The sequence below is a fragment of the Rana temporaria genome, chromosome 6 (assembly GCF_905171775.1).
Source record: "Rana temporaria chromosome 6, aRanTem1.1, whole genome shotgun sequence".
NCBI lineage: Eukaryota > Metazoa > Chordata > Amphibia > Anura > Ranidae > Rana > Rana temporaria.
In genome coordinates, this window is record NC_053494.1 from 169,503,881 (window position 1) to 169,528,401 (window position 24,521).

A 24,521-nucleotide genomic window follows, 5' to 3' on the forward strand; every position below is an offset into this window, starting at 1 on the left:
AGATGGGAAACAGAGTGAGGTCATTATATACAGCAACACAAAATAATGTATTTTGGCAGTGTCAGGGTAAACAATTAGGAACAGGTTTTTTTTTCACATATATTTTTATTTAAAATTTTGCAGGTTATATTTCATTTAGAATTTTAGGTGTAGGTACAAGTACATATAAACAAATGTATCTGCTTGTCCAACTACTAAACTGTTGAACGTAGTAGTAGAGTACTTTTGTAGTAAAATACTGATTGTAATACAAATCAAATAAGAAACTAAGTGAACCTAAGGCTCCATGCACACTGAAGCTAAAAAAAGCAATAAAAAAACGCCAGTAGCTTTGCAGGGAGCCTTTCAACGTTTTTTTTCAGCGTTTGAGCGTTTCTGAGCATTTTTTTGTTTTTTTTCCCGCCAAAAAACGTCACTTTGAACACAAATTTCGGGCGTTCAGAAAAAAGCCAATAAACTCCAAAGCTCATTAACACTAATAAACGCCCATGTGTGCATGGGCACATAGGCTAACATAGAGTTCAGTTTATTGGCTTTTTAAAAAAAGCTTCAGTGTGCATGGAGCCTTAACCACTTCCATACCAGGTACTTACGCAGCTTCCCGCCCAAGCCAATTTTCAGCTTTCAGCACTGTCGCACTTTGAATGGCAATTGCGCGGTCATGCTACACTGTACCCAAACAAAATTGGCGTCCTTTTTTCCCCACAAATAGAGCTTTCTTTTGGTGGTATTCGATCACCTCTGCGATTTTTTTTTTGCGCAACAACTAAAAAAAGGCTGAAAATTTGGAAAAAAAATTACGTTTTTATTTTTTTCTGTTAATTTTTTTGTAAATAAGTTTTCTCTTTCAATTACGGGCACTGATATGGCGGCACTAATGGGCACCGATGAGATGGCACTGATGGACATCGATGAGGTAGTACTGACGGGCACAGATGAGGTGGCACTGATTGGCGGCGCTGGTATGCGACACTGATGGGCACACATAGGCGGCACTGATGGGCACACATAGGCGGCACTGATGGGCACACATAGGCGGCACTGATGGGCACACATAGGCGGCACTGATGGGCACACATAGGCGGCACTGATGGGCACTCATGGGCGGCACTGGGCACTCATAGGCGGCACAGATGGGCACTCATGGGCGGCACTGATGGATACTTATGGGTGGCACAGATGGGCACTGATAGGTGGGCACTGGGCATGGATGGGCACTGTGGGGTGGCACTGATGGACACTGGGGTGGCACTGATGGACACTGGGGTGGCGCTGATGGACACTGGGGTGGCAGCACTGATTTTTGCCAGGTTGCCAGTCAGTGCCCATTTGTGGGCACTGACTGGCATCTTTTTTCTTTATGCTTTTTTTTTTATTTATTTTTTTAGACTTTTTTTTTTTTTTTTTTTCTGGCATTTTTTTTTTTTTTTGCCCACCCTGGTGCTCCAGGGTGGGCATCCCTGGTGGTCCAGTGTGGCGATCCGAGGGGGGGCTGCGCTGATAAACAATCAGCGCTAACCCCCCCTGACAGGAGAGCCGCCGATCGGCTATCCTCTACTCGCGTCTGTCAGACGCGAGTGAGGAAGAGCCATCGACGGCTCTTCCTGTTTACATCGTGATCAGCCGTGGTTGGACACGGCTGATCACGTGGTAAAGAGTCTGCGCCGGTGTCAGACTGACACCCCGCATGACCGATCGCCGCGATGCGCGCCCCCACGGGCGCGCGCGGCATGAAATCCTGCAGGACGTTCTAGAACGTCCTGTCAGGATTTAATAACCACTTCCCGGACGTAAATCGGCCATAGGCCGGGCGGGAAGTGGTTAAACTTCCTAAACTCTGTCAAAGATCAGGAACTACATTCAGTTATTGCCACTGTCTCTGCATAACCTGATAATCAGTGTCTTGATCTAAAATACTAAGGCATGGGCACATAGGCTTCAGTTTATGGGCTTTAAAAAAAGCCCAAAACTCCAATAAACTGCAGTTTATCATCTTCAGTGTGCATGGAGCCTAATGCAGCGTACACACGATCATTTTTCGGCATGAAAAAAACATAGGCCCGGATTCAGAAAGGAGATACGACGGCGTATCTCCGGATACGCCGTCGTATCTCAGAGTGTGCGTGGTCGTAACTATGCGACTGATACAGAGAATCAGTTACGCATAGATTTTCCTAAGATCCGACCGGCGTAAGTGTCTTACACCGTCGTATCTTAGGCTGCATATTTACACTGGCCGCTAGGTGGCGCTTCCGTATATTTACGCAAGGAATATGCAAATGAGCTAGATACGCTGATTCAGAAACGTACGTCCGGCCGGCGCATTTTTTTACGTTGTTTAGGTTAGGCTTTTTCTGGCGTAAAGTTACCCCTGCTATATGAGGCGTAGCTAATGTTAAGTATGGACGTCGTTCCCGCGTCGAGTTTTTAAAATTTTACGTCGTTTGCGTAAGTCGTTCGCGAATAGGGCTGTACGTAAGTTACGTTCACGTCTAAAGCAATGACGACTTGCGGCGTAATTTCGAGCATGCGCACTGGGATTTTTTCACGAATGGCGAATGCGCCGTTCGTAAAATACATCAAATACGTGGGGTCACAGTGAATTTACATAAAACACGCCCACATCATCCCCATTTGAATTAGGCGGGCTTACGCCGACACACATACGTTACGCCGCCGTAACTAGGGGCGCAAGTTCTTTCTGCATACGGAACTTGCGCCCTAAGTTACGGCGGCGTACCGTATATATGAGATACGTTACACCGCGCCGACAGATACTCCAATGTATCTAAATCCGGCCCATAGTTTTTAAAAAATGTCATTTAAAATGATTGTGTGTGGGCTTCACATAACAGAATAACAGAAAAGCGCAAATCGTCTTTTACTAACACGGAATCAGCTAAAGCAGCCCAAAGGCGAATGGAACTTCCCCTTTATAGCGTCGTCGTACGTGTTGTACGTCACCGCGCTTTGCTAGATCATTTTTTAAAAACGATGGTGTGTAGGCAACGTCGCTTTAATGATGAAGTTGGAAAAACGTCGTTTTTTTTCATGCTGAAAAATTATCGTGTGTATGCGGCATAAGGGTTCATTCACAGTAGCAGTTAGGGGGAGGGGCACTAAAACCCCACTATTGAGACATGCTCGTATTACCCCCAACTGACACCTCCTTTAGTTGCAGCACTTGGGGGTATACACATGCCAGTTGTGATGCTTTGTTTCATGATGGTGACAGGAACCCTACCCACTGAGGAAGTCTGCAGATTGGCGGACGAAATGCCAGCATCAACGGAGTGACGTCATCACACCAAGCATTGTTTACTGTGAAAATGACAATTGCAGTTTGGGAGTTAACCACAAGGGGGCGCTGAATGGGTTATGTATGTCCTAATATGTGTTTTTAAATGTAGTGGGGTGTGGCTGTAGGTGTGACGTCATCGATTGTGTATCCCTATAAAAGGGATCACATGATCGATGACGCCGCCACAGTGAAGAATGGGGAAGCTGTGTTTACACACAGCTCTCCCCGTTCTTCAGCTCCGGGGACCGATCGCGGGACTCCAGCGGCGATCGTTTCCGCGGGTCCCGCGGTCACGGAGCTTCGGACCGGGTCGCAGGCGCGTGCCCGCGACCCACGGCTGGGCACTAGCACAGGACGTACCTGTACGTGCATGTGCCCAGCCATGCCATTCTGCTGACGTAAATGTGCAGGAGGCGGTCCTTAAGCGGGTAAGGAAGGAAACCAGGGGAGGACCTGCCCTGGAGGAGACCAAGCAAGGCTAGCTCATGTCTTGGGAGGGGCCTGGTGACCTCGTTAACTAAGGGGATCCAATACACAATCTGTCTTACGGTCCGCCGGATTGGCTTAAAGACTCTTTTGCTGTAAGGCCTCGTACACACAACCGTTTTCCTCAAAAGAATCCATCAAGAAACTTGGTGGCAGAGCTTTTTTGCCGAGGAAAACGGTCATGTGTATGTTTTTCATCGAGAAAACTGTCATGGAACTCGATGAGAAAAAAAGAGAACCTTGTCGGGCTGGTTTTCGACGAGAAACACGTTCGTGTGTATGCTTAGAAACCCGCACATGCTCAAAAGGGTGGCGCCAGTGGAATCAAACTTCCCCTTTATAGTGCCATCGTACGTGTTTTACGTCACGTGATTTTGTCTTGACTGTGTGTACGCAAAGAAAGCTTGTCAAGATTCTCGACAAGCCTAACAAGGAACTCGTCGAGGAAAACAATGTTTCATGTGTGTACGAGGCCTCAGACAGGAAGTTCGGGACTTAAATCCTGTGGCAGAGGATTCCTGGCTATCCATCTTTCACTCTCTGACGGTCTGTGGCAGAGACTGTTCTCATACTGGTTTGTGCATCATTCCGGCTGCTAGGCCATGTGAGAGGGGTCTATTCGGGTGAGCAATACCCACTCAGGAGTGAGTGGCGAATACTCGAACTATGAATATTTTTTATGCATTCTGTACCGCGTACCTGAACCTTCCCCTTCTCTCTATATTTTCTACTTCCTTCACAAGTTTTATTCAGCAAAAATAAAACCTAATAGTTGAAGGTTTTACATCTTGTGTGGACATTGCAATTTTCTACAGATTTTCTCCCCTGGACAACGAATTTAGAGGTAACGTGCAAAACCCAAATCTAAACCAGCAGCTCTTTCGGGGGTAGTGCTACATATGAATGCTGCCAACCTCAGCTATTTACATTTGAATGCCGCCACTATTTAAATATGAATGGTCCCATTATTTACATACAAATGACGGTTATTTACATGTAAACACAGGGGGGCAGATCCACAAAAGGATTACGCCGGCGTATTTACTGCTACTCCGGCGTAATTTTAAATTTCCCACGTCGTATCTTTGTTTTGTATCCACAAGATACGGCGGCATCTGGGATCGATCCGACAGGCGTACGTCTTAGTACGCCGTCGGATCTAAGCTGCAATTTTTCGGCGGCCGCTAGGTGGCGTTCCCGTCGAAATCCACGTTGAGTATGCAAATTAGCTAGTTACGGCGATCCACGAACGTACGTCGGCCCGGCGCATTTTTTTCCTTCGTTTGCATTCGGCTTTTTCCGGCGTATAGTTAAAGCTGTTGTTATGAGGCGTACTCAATGTTAAGTATGGCCGTCGTTTCCGCGTACAATTTAGAATTTTTTACGTTGTTTGCGTAAGACGTTCGCGAATAGGAATTTGCGTCGAATGACGTCACCGTCGTAAGCATTGGCTTGTTTCGGTTAAATTTCGAGCATGCGCACTGGGATACCCCCAGGGACGGCGCATGCGCAGTTAAAAAAAAACGTTGTTGGAGTTGTGGCATCGCCGGGAGGACCCACCCTGAAGCGGTAAATGCAGCGGATAGATGACCCTTTTTACCCTTTCTCTCCCCCCTCTTTCTTCCCCCTTTTCTATTTCTTTTTTTTCTCCCTTCGTGAGTCCCCTGGTGGCTCACACCTATTTAGCAAGTTCGAGTTTACAGCCAAACGGTTATTTTTCTCAATGCACTTATTACGTTTTAAAAACAAAGAAATAAAAAGAAAGGCATAGGCTTAGAGTTCGCAGCTATGGCACTACAAGTTACCATGAGGAAAGACATGACAATGACACTGTTATTGCTGGAAAAAAATGCTATGACTTTATGGCTTACTATGCAAGTTGACTGCCTTACATGCATATTTGTATTGAACAAAAATTTCTAAATAAACATGTTATTGAAAAAAAAAACGCTGTTTACGTCGGGTCACGACGTATTAACATAAAACACGCCCCCATTACATCCATTTGAATTCCGCGCCCCTACCGCCGCAGGAGATACACTACGCCGCCGTAACTTATGGCACAAATTCGTTGAGGATTCAAAACAAAACAAAGTAAGTTACAGCGGCGTAGTGTATCTTAGATACGCTACGCCTGGCGCAATAATGCGCCGTTGTACAAGGATCTACCCCAGGGTCTGCAATTGAGTCATATGTACACAACAATAGGGCAGAGCTGGGCAGCATTAGTAGCAGCACTTCACACTGAGATATCAGGACACAGCACATGACGAAAACTTCAAGGGACAAGGGAATTTAAACTGGGATAGTTGGCAAGTATGAGGCAGCTGCTTTGGGCCCCACAACAATGAAAGGGCCCAGGGCAGCTACCACTTTAGCCCTGCCTTAAAAACGCCCTGATAAACGATTGTAAGCATTATGAGATTAGAGTTTTATCTTCTAATTCTACCATCGCTCAGCTTTTACATTTGGAGTGACATTTTTCAATGATTATTGATTACACTTGATGCAAGTCCTTTGGTGGCCACCTACAGGATTATTATATCCAATCACCATTGTCTATAGGGACTATTTGTCCCACATACATCCTGCCTTTGACATAATTTGTTAAAAATCCATAGATTTTACTGGGATTCTACTACACTTAGCAACTGCATCTGAATCACACTGTGTTATGTTACAGTTTTCTCTATTATTGGTTATCTATTGTATCTAGATACCAGTTTTTGAGTCATATCCACCATTCAATGATCCCACGAAATCTCCTGCATACTGGATCACTGCCTGGATTGTTTTTAATATTTATGTATGTGTGATTTATGTTTATTTCTTTTGGAAGGTATTGATATATCCACACGGATGTTTTCCGTACCATTTTAATTCAATTTTCATGAAAATTTGTATTGATTACACTGCTTGGTCATATTTTTGCCTACTTTTGCAGTCTGGTAAATCCAGCTGCTTCTCTTTTTTCTTTCGATCATACCCCCTGTCTCTTTCAGCAGCCATAGCACCTGTTCTCTGCGAGAGACCCAAAACCACATGCAAAAGCCAGCGGTTGAGATTCGCTAGTAAAAGCTTCACAGGGTTGAAGCAGGCAGTGGGAGGTGATACCACTTCTGTCATATGCCCTCTGAAAAGCTCTCTGAATGCAGACCGCCCTTTAGAGACCAAATCATGTGTGAACAAGCCTTTAGATACATGGGACATGTACATAATATTAGTTGGAAACATCATACAGTATAGTTACCATCAGTTGATGTAGTGGTGATAGCGGTGGTGGTAGCGGTGGTGTTAGCGGTGGTGGTAGCAGTGGTGCTAGCGGTGGTGGTAGCGGTGGTGGGTAGTTTAGCTAGAAGAAATGAGAAACCGAGGGTTAGGTCATTATTAGGGTTAGGTCATTATATGCATAGACACAAAATGCTGTATTTTAGAACAAGAAGAAAAAACAAGTATCCCCAAAACAGGAATTGTGGGATTTTGGGGGCAAACCAAATGAAGAAATTCTAAATAATATAGTTAAAAGTATAATTTAATGACAATGAAAAAATAGGAATATAAAAATGTGTAAATGGTGTAGAAAACACCAACAATAAGGTTAACACAACAATGTACAGTAATACGATGATGAGCCGATAACTGTAGTCATTGATCCACCCGACGCGTTTCGGGACATACAAGTGGTCCCTTCATCAGGGGTATATATTGGGATGGTATGGCTAGGACTAGGTGTGGTATCTGTCCTTATCAGTTGTCAGCGGAGCGCTGAAGCACCTCCTACATGGGGAGGGTGGATGCAATCCAATGACGTCATTGCACCTGGAAGGATGGTTTCAGCAGGGACTACGCTGTGCTGCCCGACAGATACTGGGGGCCGGCCCATGGTTGAGTCTGAGCCATCTGGAAGGGTGCTCCTGGTGAGGATGGGTGCTATGCTTGGTCTTGGTCTTTTTGCCGAGTTCTAGTCTGGCCTTCTGGCTGGCTGGTGTAAGTGCTATCTCTGTCAGCGATCCGGTTGGAGGAGCTGGTAATGCCCTGTGGTAAGACGGGGCAGGACCATGCAAATCCGCTGGGTTGACGGAGGGTCTGGAGGGGCTAGTATTGGTGGAGGCTGCTACCTGAGCGGCAGTCCTCCCCAAGAAAACCTTGAAGGGCTCTCTAGCTGGCAGGGGTGGAGGGCTGCACTGGCCGGTCGGGGGGTCGGATATGGAACGAAAAGCCTATGGTGCATGTGCCCCTGGAGTGGCAGTCCAGGGGTATCTGAAGATCACTGTGTGTGAGGGACACATTGATTTAAGATACCACGGTCACTGCACCAGATACACGCTTTTTTTAGCACCTGCCTCCTGGGCCGGGCCTTTTGGCTAGGACCGGAGGAATTTTTTATTCCTGGCCGGAGGACCTGGTCATTGTTGAACACAATGACCACTTCTTTCACTCTCCTCTTCACTTTCCCTTTCCCCCACTTTATTTAATTTAAGCCTATGTTTGTCACTTTTTTGTCTTTTTTTGTTGTGCACGTTTTGTGTCACTGTGTGATTAGTAGGGTGCGGGTCCTCGGGCCAGCCCTGAACGTCTTGGGAGTGGGTGGACATGGCCTTCTGGCTTAGTTCGCCTGCTCTCATGGGGTCTCCCTTCGGGGGAGCCCCACCTAGTACTGGGAGGGTTCTGTTTCGGCAGTCCCTCCGAGGAAGTTGGGTCCGTGTCGGCTTCGGTTGCTCGGACCACAGTACCTCAGTCCCCGTCTGGAGCCTAACGCCCCGGGGGATCAGGGTTTGGGTCCCTCTTCACAGGAGGACCACTTGACGTTGCACCCGTCTGCACGTTTTTGTGAACACTCTTTATGTGTGTGCACATTTTTTCTGCACCGGGTGGAGTTTTTTGGGTGTGTTCACACGCCATAGGCTTTTCAAAAAAAATAAAAAATCAGTCCCATTTACATAGTGATCAGTGCATTTTTTTAGCACTGATCACTGTATTGGTGTCAGTGGTCACCAAAAAGTGTCACTTAGGGGTCAGATTTGTCCACCGCAATGTCACAGTCCCACTAAAAATCGCTCATCCTCGTCATTTCTAGTAAAAACAAACAATATATAAAAAATCCCTAAATCTTTCCCTTATTTTGTAGAATCTATGGGCCAGATTCACAGACAAAGTACGCCGGCGTATCTACTGATACACTGGTGTACTTTCAAATTTCCCGTGTCGTATCTTTGTTTTGAATCCTCAAAACAAGATACGACGGCTTCTGGGTTAGATCCGACAGGTGTACGTCTTCGTACGCCTTCGGATCTAAGATGCAATACTTCGGCGTCCGCTGGGTGGCGTTTTCCGTGTCGGGTATGCAAATTAGCGATTTACTTCGATCCACGAACGTACGCGTGGCCATCGCATTTTCTAACGTCGTCTGTAGTCGGTTTTTTCCGGCGTATAGTTAAAGCTGGTATTTTGCGGCGTATAGATATAATTGCCATGTTAAGTATCGCTGTCGTTCCCGCGTCTAAATTTTAAAATTTTTTTTTTGCGTAAGTCGTCCGTGAATAGGGATGGACGTAACTCACGTCTAAGTTAAAAAAATGACGTCCTAGCGACGTCATTTAGCGCAATGCATGGCAGGAACTTTCGGGACGATGCATGCGCAGTTCATTCGGCGCGGGGACGCGCTTCATTTAAATGAAACCCGCCCCAACCCGCCCAATTTCAAATCCGCCGCCAGAAATACACTACGCCGCCGTAACTTAAGGCGCGAACTCGCCGAGGATTCGAATATACGCCAGGTAAGGTACGGCGGCATAGTGTATCTCTGATACGCTACGCCGATGCAATTGTATGTGGATCTGGCCCTATAACTTTTTGCACAAAGCAATCAATATATGCTTATTGTGATTTTTTTTTTTTACAAAAATATGTAGCAGAATACATATTGGCCTAAACTGATGAATACATTTGTTTTTTTATATATTTTTTTGGACATGTATTATAGCAGAAAGTAAAAAATATTCATTTTTTTTCAAAATTGACAGTCTTTTTTTATCTATAGCGCAAAAAATAAAAACTGCAGAGGTGATTACATACCACCAAAAGAAAGCTCTATTTGTGGGGAAAAAAGGACATCAATTTTGTTTGGATACAACATCTCACCACCGCGCAATTGTCAGTTAAAACGACGCAGTGCCGTATCGCAAAAAATGGCCTGGTCATTTGGGGAGAAATCCTTCCGGGGCTGAGGTGGTTAAAGGAGTGCAGTGCTGCATAGCAAAAAATGGCCTGGTCATGGGGGGGGGGGGGGCGTTAATCCTTCTGGTGCTCAATGGTTAAATCAGGGACTGATATATCAAATTGGGCTTTAGCCAAGGAACTTTTCTAATGATCTAAAGCAAGTTTAGTGTTGAAAAATGTTAGAAAGAAAAGTGCAATAGCATTGTACCTTCATAAGTAGTTTGATAATGAGCCTCAAAGCCCTTTCCTTCAATGGAAATGTCACTTCTAAATACAACGGTTATTTTATTGGATGATGAATAGAAATTGTACAATCCGGGTTTGCAAACCTTCCCAAGAACGCTGCTTCCTACACAGCCATCCCTTATTATTTCCACATAATCATAGGCGCAAGTTGGATTACTTTCTAGACTGTTGAAACAAAAATAAGAACAATTCATTCGTTTTTTTTTTTTTTTAAATAGGATCCTTACAAATATATCTCCAGAATAAAGATAACAAAATACTAATTGCCTGAGAGTTTCAGTTGCTTACCAATATCCGCTTTCATTGCTTTCCAAGCATGTGTATGTGTGTGTGTTAAGCCTCATACACACGATCTGACTTTTCCGTAGATTTTTGTCCGAAGGGACGTTGGCCATGAAGTTGGTATGCATACACACGGCAGAACTTTTTCAGCCAACAGTCACCAAATCACTTGTTTTTTCAGCTCTTTACCGCCACCCTTTGGGCAACTTCTGCTATTGTTGTCTGATGTTTAGCATTGGTTCGGAGCATGCGTGTTTGTACTTTGGACTTTATCCTCCATCTGACATGAGAGCATGCACAGCGAACATTTGTCCGTTGAAAAAACGACAACAATTGTCCGATGGAGCATACAGACGGTCGGATTGTCCGATAAAACATGTCTGTCGGACCGTTGTTGTCAGAAAGTCCGATTGTGTACATGGGCCTTCAGACTATAGGAATAAAAATCGACCTGGAGTGCAAAAAATGCCCTAGAAACCCAGTTATTGCCTTGTAAAAGCAGTGCTGTAGAGAGGATCCAGCAGGTTTACCCACTACAGGCTGCCCGCCTCTTACATTCAATGAGTTAAATAATGAAATGCCTTTTTAAATAATTGCATTCAATAAATGTATGCAAATCGGTCACTTGACACTAATATTGCATATGATTCCTTACCCCCTTTTTTCTTTCTTTTGTATTGTATATGCTTTGTCTATTCTTTCTTTTATTTGCTATTCGATTATTCTATGTCCCATGCATTGAGTGGCGCCGTGCCCTTACTATTGGTGCTGTCTTTTTGGCACTGTCTAACTTGTAATACATACAGATTATGGGTCTGTACCCTGTATATGGAATTTTATTTCTAATGTTGTAACAATTGTACCTGTCTTTGTGAAAACTGTTAATATAATTTCCTGACAGACTCCATGGCAGCCTACGTGTGGGTTAATCCCGCCTCTCATACCTCATAGGACCCTACTCCCATAAAGCTTTGCTTCTCCCAATAGACTGTGTTCCTTTTTTGTCCTCCTCCTAGGACCGAAGTAATCGTTTGTTTAAAGAAAAACCTTTTTTAGTCCCTGATTCCCATGCCTGGTGGCTCTGAAGTCCTACAGATCTCAGCTATTAGCTGGATGGACATTTTTTGTCTGCGGTACCCCTTTTTATGCTTACTAGCCTGCCACTGGCAGGTAAGCGATTATGTGACCACATACCCTGGCTATTAGCAGGGGGTCCCTAAATTACCAGACCTTGCAGAGTAAGCAGCGGTGGCTTCCTTATCCAGGCCGGATCATGGGTTTCCTAAGGTGGTAATGTATAAACGTATGCTCTTACCTATCATGGCAGCCAGTTTTTGTGTGTAGTCTGTCTTTTCCCTTCCAGGTATGGCCGCTGGAGCGCAGTGCGTTCCAGCTTCGCCGCTTGCTAGTGGTCTGCGCACGCGCACGCCTCGTTCTGGGAACGAGGCTTGGCTGTGTGTGAGCTCCTTGGTCTAGCTAGCCGCGATCGCGCATGCGCGCGAGGCCGACGAGGTGACGCAGGTTCACCGCGCATGCGCACGCCGGTGCGCGGTGACGTCATCGACAGGGCGGCAAGTTTAAATAGCTGTCAAACACAGCTATATGGTGGCACATCCCTGACGGTCTAGGTGTATCTCTCTTGGCTGTGGATCAAGGTAGGAGACTGCTCTTTTATGCCTTATGTAAGCACTGTGATTATGGGTCCCTTTGCCTGATGCACGGTTCCTGTTGATTTCTTTTTTAGTACTGTTTCCTCACCGCTATGGATGTGTCACCGCCCCCCTGTGGCCAAACCTTACGCTGCAGGTAGGATGGAATTTATTCCCTCTGCCTGTTTTTCTATGGGTTTTGGTAAAAAAAAAAAAAAAAAAATTGTATTTTGTCTCTTTTGTTTCCAGTCCCTCCAGGTCTATTCCTCAAATAATAGCACGTGAAGATGTTATTGAAGTTCAACCACAAAAACATCATTCAAGTTCTAGAAGCTCTAGATCTTCATCTAAGCATTATAGAGAAGGTTCTAGATCCTCGTCTGGTCACCACTCTCACCGTCACTCCAGTCATTCTGAAAGGAATTCCTGTTGGGGATGTAGAGCTCAGGTCCCAGAAGGAAAATCCCTCTGTGAGCCATGTTATTCCCGTGCTGTAAGGGAAAGAGGGGGTGAGGACCAGCAGGTTGAAGCCCTGGTCAGAAGAGTGGTCCAAGAATCCTTGAACATCTCTACTTCCACCCAAGCGGTTGTTCCTCCTGTTGAACCATCCCCAGTCCTGGTACAGGATGATCCTGAAGTTGCGGGGCCCTCTAGAGTCAACCGCTCTCCAAGTGTTTCCTCAGAAAGTGAAATGGAAAATGTCCATTATGCTGCTGGTTTTGATTTTTCCCTGGTCCCAACATTGGTGAAAGCAGTCAAGGACGCTTTAAAATGGGAGGATCCAGTAGAAGCACCTTCCAAGCAAAGGAAGTTCTTTAGTCAGCTTAAGAAAAACCGCCCAAACTTTCCCCTCCTTGGTGAACTAGGAGATGTAATTATGGAAGAATGGTCTGGTTCAGACAAGAAAAATTCTTTACTATCCAAGATAGCGAAGTTATACCCATTCAAAAGTGAAGAGGTGAGACATTTAGAGTCAGCTCCTCTAGTCGATGCGGCCTTGATGAGACTGGTGAAACACGTTACTCTCCCTTTGGAAGACACCGTTTCCTTTAAAGATGGTCTGGAGAGGAAAATAGACACTGACTTAAAACAAATTTATATTACAGCGGGCATGGCCTGTAAACCAGCCTTAGCGCTGGCAGCCCTGTCAAAAGCAATGGAGGCCTGGACAGGTGAAATGGACACTGTGTTATCTTGTGTCTCTGAAGACATATCTGGAAGCATCCCAGTCCAAGAACTAAAGATGGCTTCAGTCTTCTTAGGGGAGGCTTCCCTTGACCTTATACGTCTAGTGTCTCGGGTCATGCTTTCCTCTGTCACAGCCAAGCGTGCCCTGTGGCTACGCCCTTGGGTGGCTGACCCTGCCTCTAAACAGGCATGGTGCAAGATACCCTTTTTGGGTTCTTCCCTGTTTGGGAACAAACTAGATGATGCCATCACCCGAGCCACAGGGGGTAAGTCAGGGTTCCTTCCCCAGGATCGTCGTCCGTATGGACAGAAAAAATTCTTTCCCAGGCAAGATCAAGATCGGGCAAGGGAGGCCCGTCGGTACAGACCTGGACATGATTTTAGGAGGAATTGGAGAAGAAACCAACCCTCTGGTCAGAAGCCGGCAAAAAGCCCTTCTTCTAGTGGACGTGAGGCTCCTAAGTCCTTTTGATATAGAGCCGGCCCAGACGGAAAGAGTCGGGGCTCGTCTCTTCCAGTTCAAGCATGTCTGGGCAGCCTCAATAAAAGATTTCTGGACAGTAAAAACAATATCTACAGGCCATTCCTGGATTTTTACAGAACCCCCTATTCTTCAAGTCATTCACACAACAATTCCATGCTCAGAAGAAAAAAGACAAGTCCTCCTGTCCTACACGAGCTCTCTTGTGGCTCAAGGTGCCGCTATACATGTCCCAACGGCCGAGAGGTTCCAGGGGATGTATTCACCCCTTTTCCTGGTCCAAAAAAAGTCAGGTTCCTGGAGACCAGTGATAGACCTGACACATCTGAACACCTTTATCAAAAAAGAGAAGTTCAAAATGGAATCGCTGCTCACGATCCGGAAAGCAGTTCAACCAGGCGACTGGCTTGTGGCCATAGATCTGAAAGATGCTTACTTTCATGTGCCCATAGCAATGGAATTTCAGAAGTATCTGCGGTTCGCAGTAGGCAATATTCACCTCCAATTCGTTTGTCTCCCGTTTGGACTCACAACATCCCCACGGGTATTCTCAAAACTCTTACTAGCTGTTGTAGCCCTGATCAGAACCAGAGGCGTTCGTCAACACCACTACCTAGACGACCTACTACTGCTATCGCAAAACAAGGAGCAAATATTGACGCACCGGGATCTGGTCATATCGATTCTGACCGAGTTTGGCTGGCTACTGAACAAGGAGAAGAGTCACCTAGTACCAACACAATCACTGATATTTCTCGGGGGCCCAATTCAATACATCTCTAAGTACCATCTCTTTGCCCCTGGAGAAAATCCCAGTTGTTCGCGACAGGATCCGTTGCGCTCTAGAGTCTCCTTTCCTGAAAGCCTCACAATGCCTCAACATTATAGGCACCATGGTCTCCACAACTCCGATGGTGAGATGGGCACAGTGGAAGATGCGGCCCTTCCAGAAGGGGTTTCTTCAACAGTGGGACCCGAGATCACAAAACCAATTGATCCGGATAACGTCACACATGCGGGAAAGTCTTTCCTGGTGGCTACTAAGGAAAAATCTCCTCAATTGCCATTCCCTAGCTCCTGTATCTTGGATCACGATCACGTCAGATGCCAGCAACACAGGTTGGGGGGCTCTCTGCCTGAAGGAAGTAGCCCAAGGGAGGTGGGACTTTCCGTCCCAGAAAATCGTGTCCAATGTGCTGGAACTTCGCGCAGCCTTCTGTTCCCTACAAGCTTTTCTTCACCTGATAAAGGGGTCTTCAGTCCTCCTAAGGATGGACAATACATCAGCAGTCTCGTACATCAAGAGACAGGGTGGTACTCGCAGTCTGTCTCTACTGAAGGAGGTGAATCCAATTATGTCTTGGGCGCAGACACACTTGAAGGATTTGACAGCGGTTTATCTCCCCGGATCTCAGAATCTACAGGCGGATTTTCTGTCAAGGACATCCCTCGACAACAACGAGTGGTCTCTCCACAACGAGATTTTCAGTTGGATCCTGTCACTGGATTTTTCACCAGAAGTGGATCTGTTTGCATCCCCATGCAATTTCAAGCTGGAAAAGTACTACACCAGATGTCGCTGTCCCCAGGCCTTCGGGGTGGATGCTCTAACGGATCAGTGGAGGTTTCGCAGAGCCTATGCCTTCCCTCCAATTCCAGTCATCCTCAAGTTTCTATCGAGACTCAGGTGGGAGGAAGTCGAGATAGTGGCAATAGTCCCATACTGGCCCAACAGGCCGTGGTTCCCATTACTGTTTCAGCTGAGCTTCCGGGATCCAGTTCCTCTTCCATCCAGATCAGATCTCCTGCTACAAGGATCAACTCCTCATCCATGTCCAACCCATCTACATCTAATGGCCTGGTTCTTGAAAGGGGAAGGTTGGAAGCATTAGGTTGTCCAAGCGGAGCCATCTCCACCCTATTGAACGCTAGGAGACCAAGTACTAACAGAATCTACCAAAGGATATGGTCAAAATTCTCTGACTATACCACTTCGATGGACGGTTCTCCTAATAATCCCAGAATTCAGGACATTCTGGGTTTTCTTCAGACGGGTCTTGAGCTACCTCTATCTGTAAGCTCACTAAGAGTCCAAGTCTCGGCTATCTCCGCATTCACCGGGATATCCTGGGCCACTCACACTCTCGTCAGACAGTTTTTCAGAGGAGCTATCCGACTGAGACCTCTAAGAAAACCAAGATTCTCCAAATGGGACCTTCCGCTAGTTCTGGATTTTTTCTCAAACATACAGAATTCAGACCAACAACCAATCAAAGATCTTTCTCTCAAGACGGTCTTTCTAGTGGCCATGACTTCAGCGAAAAGGGTTTCGGAAATTGGCTCATTGGGATGTAAGGAACCTTTTCTTACGTTCTTCCCGGTCCGGGTAGTCCTGATTCCTATGCTAGGTCACAAACCTAAAGTTACATCAGTCTTCCATGAGAACCAAGAGATCGTCCTTCCCATCTTTCGTTCTTCTGAGGACTCTGAAATTCATCCTTTGGATGTTGGGAATGTATTAAAACAATATCTGGAAGCTACGGCATCTTTTCGGCAATCCGATCATCTATTTATTTCCTTTCACGAAAAAAACAAGGGAATGCGTGCTTCCCCTAGATCTATTGCAGCATGGATTGTACAGGCAATCCAAGGGGCTTATAAAGCGAAGGGTTTGGCTCCACCGGAAGCGGTAACCGCCCATTCTACTCGGGGCATGGCTACGTCGTGGGCGGCTGCCCGACACGTCTCTCCGGAAGTAATCTGCAGAGCGGCCTCTTGGTCATCACTGAATACATTTATGACGCACTACTGCGTGGAACCGGCTTCCTTATCGTCGGTTAATTTTGGTTTACATGTTTTATCTGTTGACAATGTCAATTAAAACTTTTTCTTTAACCAGCAATTTGCCCACCCGGGTGTGTATGGCTAGTTATTTCCCACACGTAGGCTGCCATGGAGTCTGTCAGGAAAAAGGAAAATTTATATGAAATACTTACCGTAATTTTCCTTTCCTGATGGACTCCATGGCAGCCGGAGTTCCCTCCCCTTTGCTGGAGTAGGCTATATTACGGAACACAGTCTATTGGGAGAAGCAAAGCTTTATGGGAGTAGGGTCCTATGAGGTATGAGAGGCGGGATTAACCCACACGTAGGCTGCCATGGAGTCCATCAGGAAAGGAAAATTACGGTAAGTATTTCATATAAATTTTCCTTTTTACGCTTTAAAAAAAAAAAAAAATAATGTTGCATGCACAATATACAGTAACTGGGTACTAACATTTATAGGTAAAGCTGATCCAGGGAAAATCCGATTGCCTCTCGGGGGATCAGGAAGGAATTGTTTCCCTTGCTGTAGCAAATTGGAACATGCTTTGCTGTTTTTTTTTTTGCCTTCCTCTGGATCAATTGTGGGTATAGAATTGTGTATATGGGATTGTATTTTTAATTTTTTTTTTGGTTAAACTTGATGGACTTGTGTCTTTTTTTTTACTATGTAACTATGCAATAAACTTTAGTAAATTGACCCACCCACCACTTCCATCTTTTACATTGGACTTTGAGTGGAGATGTCTGAAAGATGCCTGCAGCTGCAACGATTCCCTGCAAAGTAAAATCCCTGAGGCTGGGTTCACACTATACTACACGACAGCAGTAAGGGTGCATTCACACCACAATTTTATCATCCTACTTGTTCTCACGATTTTTAGGTTTGAAATCGTACAAATCTGTATGGCAAAAAGTATCCATTCACTTCCATTCATTAATGTAGGTCCCCAAGTGCATCCGATTTGATCCGCATCAGATTTGATACGATTTAAAATCGCATCAAAAATCATGTTTGACCACGATTTTTGGTCCTGATTTGAAATCGTATTAAAATCGTGTCCGATTTTTTTTATATTGTGGTCAATCTAAATCGTAATAAATCGGATGACTGTGCGTTTTTATCCGATAAATCGTACCCGATTTTTTATTACGCATGCGCACTAGACAATGGAACGAGCTAGAAACTTCAAGAATTGTACAAAAGAAAAAAAAAAACATTCAAATAGCCAAAACTTTATGGCCATTGCCAGACATTATTTAAAATCAGGATCCGATTTTTTAGTGAAAATCGGATGGAAAATTTACATACGATTTTGTCATATACGATTCCATCCGATTTAACGGTCCGATTATCGGATGTAAAAATCGTGATGTGAACCTAGCCTTATGCCGCGTACACACGGTCGTTTTATGTGATGAAAAAAAATGACGTTTTTAAAAACGTCACTTTAATTGACCGTGTGTGGGGGAAAACATCGTTTTATGTCTTCTAAAAAACGACCAAAAAAAATTGAAACATGCTTCAATTTTATGTGTCGTTTTTCAAAACGTCAACTTTTACTTCACAGAAATTGACCGTGTGTAGCAAAAACGTCGTTTAAAACAACGTTTTTTCATCCGCGCATGCCCAGAAGCTACTTATGAAACGAGCTTCAATGGAAAAACGTGGTGGAACGTAACCTCGCTTTGCTAGAACATTGTGAGAAAAACGATGGTGTGTAGGCAACTTCGTCTTTGAAAATTGAAGTTTCAAAAACGTCGTTTTTTACTTCACAGAAAATGTCGTTTTTTTTCATCACATAAAGTGATGGTGTGTATGCGGCATTAGACTTTCATCATACTTTGCTCTGCAACATCAGTCTTACATTGATCCTACATTGGTCCTACATCTCCTACATTGGTCCTACATTGGTCCTACATTGGTCCTACATCTCCTACATTGGTCCTACTACATCCATCTGACTTTCATGAACAGGATACTGCTTTGATCTGACTTTGTGATAGTCTGACTTGACCAATCAAAACAATCCCAGAGCGAGATAAATTCCTTTTACTGCTGCTGTAATCACAAGTCAGATGTCAAAAGTCGGATGGTTAGGACAAGGCTCCTACTTTGGTCCGACTTCAATGATATTCAATGGGTTGAAGTAGGATCAATGTCGGAGCATTTTCAAAGTCGGACCGACTTGTGTTGGACCAGTTAAGACGACTCCCATAGGGAAACATTGATTTTCACACATCATGCGACATGAGCTCCCAGTGTCGGAGCGTTTGTCGGACAAGTGTGAACCCGGCCTTATAGTGGCTGTTTAACCACTTGATTGCTTTTACAGGTGACGGGAGGGGACGTCTCACCCCTTCTGCCGCCTTTCCGTAATCACTTTTATTCCTTTTACAGGGAATGTAAACATCCCTTGTAATTGGAATGGGGCATAACATGTCCTTCTTAAAACAAGATCAGGGGTCTAAAATTCCCCAGATCTCTCCTCTAGGCTGGAAAGCCTGAGATAAAAAAAAAAAAAAGATCTCAGGCTTTCCAGCAAAAAAAAAAAACTAGCAGTGTTTACATCTGCCGGAGTGACGTCATGAAAATGAAATCCCACATTTGTTGTCTGAAAATCCAACAACAATTGTCCGATGGAACGTACAAACGGTCAGATTTTCTGACAACAGCCTGCCATCACACAATTCCCGTCTGAAAATCTGATCGTGTGTATGGGCGTTAACTGATTGAAGATCTATTATTGTCCATGATTGTATGGTATCAATGTCATTTCTGGGTTTTGCCCTCCTTGAGCTTTAATAAAAATTTATATTTGAAAAAATAAAATAAAAAATTGCAGCAACCCTCATTTTATTCCCTAGGGCCTCTGCTAAAAAATATATTTCCTGACTGACTCCATGGCAGCCTACGTGTGGGTTAATCCCGCCTCCTCTCCAATCTGATAGGACCCCATACCCATAAAAGTTAACTCACCAATAGCATCAGTGTTCCTTTTTTTTCCTCCTCCATGGATCAAGATGATATTCTTCAAGGAATGGAAAAGGGCACACTTTAAGCGGTGCAGCTCGGATCACAGCCATGGGCGGGTGGAGAGCTTTCCCAGCACACTTGGTTGTTGCTGTGGCGTGTGCTGAAGACATCAAACGGCTGGCAAGGTCTATCTCTACATATTCTCCATGGCAGTCGTATATATATACCTATATGTTGTCTGTTTTCATGTTTGTATGGCGGCTGGAGCGCCTCTGCGTTCCAGCACGCCTGTGGCTTCCTGTTAGCCATCGCTAGAGCCCCGCGCATGCGCTGTACCCGCTCTCAAAGCGAGGCTTGGTCATGCACGCGCAGTCTGTTGGTCCCCGCGGCGGCCGCGCAGGCGCCGTGGGTTCGCGTTCCACTGCGCAGGCGCGTACGTGGAGGACGCGTGACGTCACCGGCAGGTGATTTAAAAACAGCTGCTCGCCTGTGTGTATTGGGTTTCCCCTACAGGCGAGCAGCTGACAGTGTGTTGTTACTTACTTCAGGTTGCCAGGTCAGTGAATGAGCTTTACTTCTGGCTGCATTGATTTTACCATGTTCAATTCCCTGGGCCATGCATATTATTTTATAAACATTAATTATATGCTGGTATTTATATTTAATTAATAAATTAGTTATTTCATTAAATTATTTTAATTTATTTTATTTATTTAAATTAATTATTTATTTATCTATTTAAAAAAAAAAAAAAAAAAACTTTTTCTTAAAGGGGCAGTATCCTTATATCCTCTTATGTTGTTCGGCACCATAGGTTCCTTATAGGTTTCCGAAATAGTGTCATCTGTTACACGCAGGTCCGGGAATCATGGACCAGTCACCGTCTACATGCGGCCAGCCCTCACACACAAGGTATGTGCCGGAGATGGATCGGGCTAGGGGCTGGTAGTCACAATTCATGTGTGTTGACAGTTTTTTCCCCTAAATGTCTTTCTAGCCCTTCCAATCCAGAGCCGAACGCCGAAGACCTTGCCAGACCGCAACATACTTCTTCTTCCAAGTCGAGATCCAAACGAAGGCCTCCATCTACATCTTCCCACCGGTGGAGAAGTTCACATTCCTCCTCACGACACCGCTCCCACCGCCATGATAGCCGCTCTGATCGCAGAGCCTGCTGGGGATGGGACACTCGTGTCCCAGAGGGCAAGTCATTATGCGACTGATGCTACGCCCATGCGGTTGGGGAAAAAGAGGCTGAAGGTCATCGCATCGAGTCTCTGGTGGAACGTGTGGTACATCAAACTCTAAGAGAGAATATTCCCCACACACAGAGTCAGACCGATACCATCAGGTCTGTTTTTCAGGCCATCGAGGTCCCTGAGGGTCCAGGTCCTTCCCAGCCTCAAGCCGATGCACCGGCTTTCCTCGAGGGTGATCTAGAAAGTGACGAGGAAGGTTTGGAGTTTGATTTTGCTCAAGTAACACCACTCATCAAAGCAGTTAAAGAGGCTCTCTTGTGGGAAGAACAATCCACTTCCCCAGCCAAGCAAAGAAAATACTTTAAACGCTTGGGGAAAGAACGCCCTACGTTTCCGTTCCTGACTGAACTAAAGGGTATCTTTGAAGAGGAATGGAGCAAGGTAGACAAAAAGTCATCCATGGCTAACAAAGCCTCAAGACTATATCCCTTCAAACCGGAGGATGTCAAGCATCTGGAGAATGTTCCCCTGGTAGATGCTGCAGTAACGAGACTGGCTAAACACGTCACACTACCACTTGCTGACTCTGTCTCTTTCAAAGACGGTCTTGATAGGAGAATGGACCAAGACCTTAGAAGAATCTATGGCCTAGCAGGCACAGCATGCAAACCGGCTCTAGCTCTAGCGGCATTATCTAAAGCTATGGAGGCCTGGATGGAAAATGTGGACTCCTTCCTCAAAGGCGTCTCTGAAGACCTGGCCAAGAGCTCAGCTACTGCAGAACTGAAGCTGGCAGTTGCATTTCTAGGAGAAGCTTCCGTTGACTTAATCCGCCTATTGGCAAGGATCATGCTATCATCTGTCACGGCAAAACGGGCTCTCTGGCTACGCCCATGGGTTGCTGACCCATCGTCAAAACAGAACTGGTGTAAAATCCCCTTCGAAGGGTCAACCCTGTTCGGCAACAAGCTAGACGACGCCATCTCAAAAGTTACTGGTGGCAAGTCAGGTTTTCTCCCCCAGGACAGGTGCCAGACCGGGAAAAAGAAGCCTCAATTTCGGAGACACAGCCCAGACCGCGCTAGGGAAGCTCGCGCTTACAGACCTGGCGGGAACTTCAGAAGGAACTGGAGCAGGGGTAGAGTCTCCTATCGCAAACCTACATCAACTACCCAGGCGTCAAGCGGACGCGATCAGGGGAAGTCTTTTTGAAACTACGCCCGCCCAAGCGGATCGTGTGGGAGCACGTCTACTCCTCTATCGGCACGTCTGGGCGGCCTCAATCAAGGACTTTTGGGTTATCAAGACTGTGACTTCAGGACACGCATGGACCTTTTCCAGTCTTCCTCGTCCCAAGTTCATTTCCACCCTTCTTCCAGGGTCAGCGGAACAGAGACAAGTTCTCCTAGACTACATAGACCTCCTGAAGAACCAAGGAGCAGTAGTACACGTCCCAAAAGACGAACAGTTTCTTGGGGTATACGCCCCTCTCTTCTTGGTACAGAAGAAAAACGGTACCTGGCGTCCAGTCATAGATCTGACATACTTGAACAAATTTATAACACGCAGAAAGTTCAAAATGGAAACTCTATCAACAATCCAACAAGCCATACAGCCGGGCGACTGGATGATTTCCGTGGACCTAAAAGACGCCTATTTTCATGTCCCGGTAGCGGCAGAGCTGCACAAGTATCTCAGGTTTCACATCAACCAGGAACACCTTCAATTTGTTTGCCTACCCTTCGGCCTAACAACTTCCCCACGGGTCTTCACCAAAACCCTTCTGGCAGTGGTAGCTCTCATCAGACTGAAGAAGATTCGCCTTTATCATTATCTAGACGACCTCCTTGTCTTGTCCCAAGACAGAACTCATCTCTTGGCACAGAGAGATCAGGTTATCTCGATCCTGTCCGAGTTCGGATGGCTCCTGAATCTAGCAAAAAGCCACCTGGAACTAACTCAGTGTCTAGTATATCTAGGGGCTCAATTCAACACGGTAAAAAAGACCATCTCTCTGCCATTAGAGAAGATTCCTGTGATTCAGGAGAGGATTTCTCGGGCCCTAGATACTCACCATCTAAAAGCACACCAATGTCTGAAGATCATTGGAACGTTGGTCTCCACAACACCAATGGTGAAATGGGCATTATGGAGACTACGTCCTTTCCAATCCGGCTTTCTCAGGCAGTGGAAGTCAGGGAGCAAGAATCAACGGATTCACGTTTCGACAACTATGAGGGGCAGCCTCTTCTGGTGGCTTCAACCGAAAAATCTGCGGAATTGCCATTCTATCGCTCCAGTCTCTTGGGTCACAGTGACGACCGATGCCAGTGGCTCCGGCTGGGGGGCCCTGTGCGGCACGAGCATGGCACAAGGCAGGTGGGATGCTCGCCTCCACAAACCAGGCTCAAACATCCTAGAGCTTCGAGCGGCTTGGTGTGCCCTGCAGTCCTTCTCCCAACTCCTGAAGGGAGAATCAGTGATGCTGAGGATGGACAACACCACGGCAGTATCCTATGTCAAGAGACAAGGGGGGACTCGGAGTTCACCTCTCCTACGGGAAGTCGAACCCATTATGAAGTGGGCCCAGGAAAATCTGGTCAACCTGACAGCAGTCTTTATCCCCGGAATTCAGAACTCCCAGGCGGATTTTCTGTTGCACACTCAAGTGGATATCAACGAGTGGTCTCTCCACGGTCAGTCGTTTTGTTGGATCCTGTCTCTGAGAATCAATCCCCAAGTGGATCTCTTTGCTTCCCCGAACAATACCAAGATGAAGAAATTCTACACGAGGGGTTACTGCAGTCAGGCAATCGGGACGGATGCCCTGACGGATCGCTGGAGATTCCAGAGGGCATATGCCTTTCCCCCGATCCCAGTAATCTTGAAATTCTTGAAATTCTTGAAGAGGCTTCAAGCGGAAGAGGTAGAAGTTACGATGATAGCTCCATACTGGCCGAACAGGCCCTGGTTCCCTCTCCTGGTCCAGCTGAGTTTCCGGGACCCAATTCCAATACCGGTCAGACCAGACCTTCTCTCCCAGGGGTCACTCCTACATCCCTGTCCGGCTCAGATGAAACTAATGGTCTGGTTCTTGAAAGGGAAAGGCAGGAATCCCTTGGCTGCGCCTCTAAGGTGATCTCTACACTTATGAGCTCAAGGAGGGTAAGCACAAACAAAGTGTACGGAAGAATTTGGGCCAAGTTTGTGGAATTTTCTTTAACTTCGGCCAGATCCTTCAGGAACCTGGAAATTCAAGACATCCTAAGCTTTCTTCAATCGGGGTTAGATCTTCCCCTGTCTGTAAGCTCACTAAGAGTTCAGGTTTCGGCACTGTCAGCCTTCTCCGGAATTTCTTGGGCAGCTCACCCGCTAGTTAGGCAATTTTTTCGAGGAGCCTCAAGGCTGAGACCTCAAAGGAAGCCAAGATTCCCCAAATGGGATCTTCCGTTAGTACTCGATTTCTTGAACGGACTTAGTATGTCGGGGCCCTCCCCGTCCTCGTTAAAGGACTTTTCAGCCAAAGTTGCCTTCTTGGTCGCTATCACCTCGGCCAAGAGAGTGTCTGAGATCGGATCTCTTGGTCACAAAGAGCCGTTTCTCACTTTCTTCCCAGATCGAGTGGTTCTGATACCTATGCTGGGCTCTAACCCGAAAGTCTCGTCGGTCT

General features: G+C 45.9%; 1 protein-coding gene across 3 annotated transcripts in view; it reads right to left on the reverse strand.

Moving 5' to 3' along the window:
- The window catches only part of LOC120944037 (protein SpAN-like), a 52,177-nt gene that overhangs the window by 17,352 nt on the left and 10,304 nt on the right, over positions 1-24,521 (reverse strand). For all 3 annotated transcript variants that reach the window (XM_040357797.1, XM_040357795.1, XM_040357796.1), the window contains 2 exons: positions 10,215-10,417; positions 7,038-7,139 (listed from right to left, as the gene is read on the reverse strand). In XM_040357797.1, the coding sequence (XP_040213731.1) occupies positions 7,038-7,139; positions 10,215-10,417 (305 nt within the window). The remainder of the gene's footprint in view (positions 1-7,037; positions 7,140-10,214; positions 10,418-24,521) is intronic.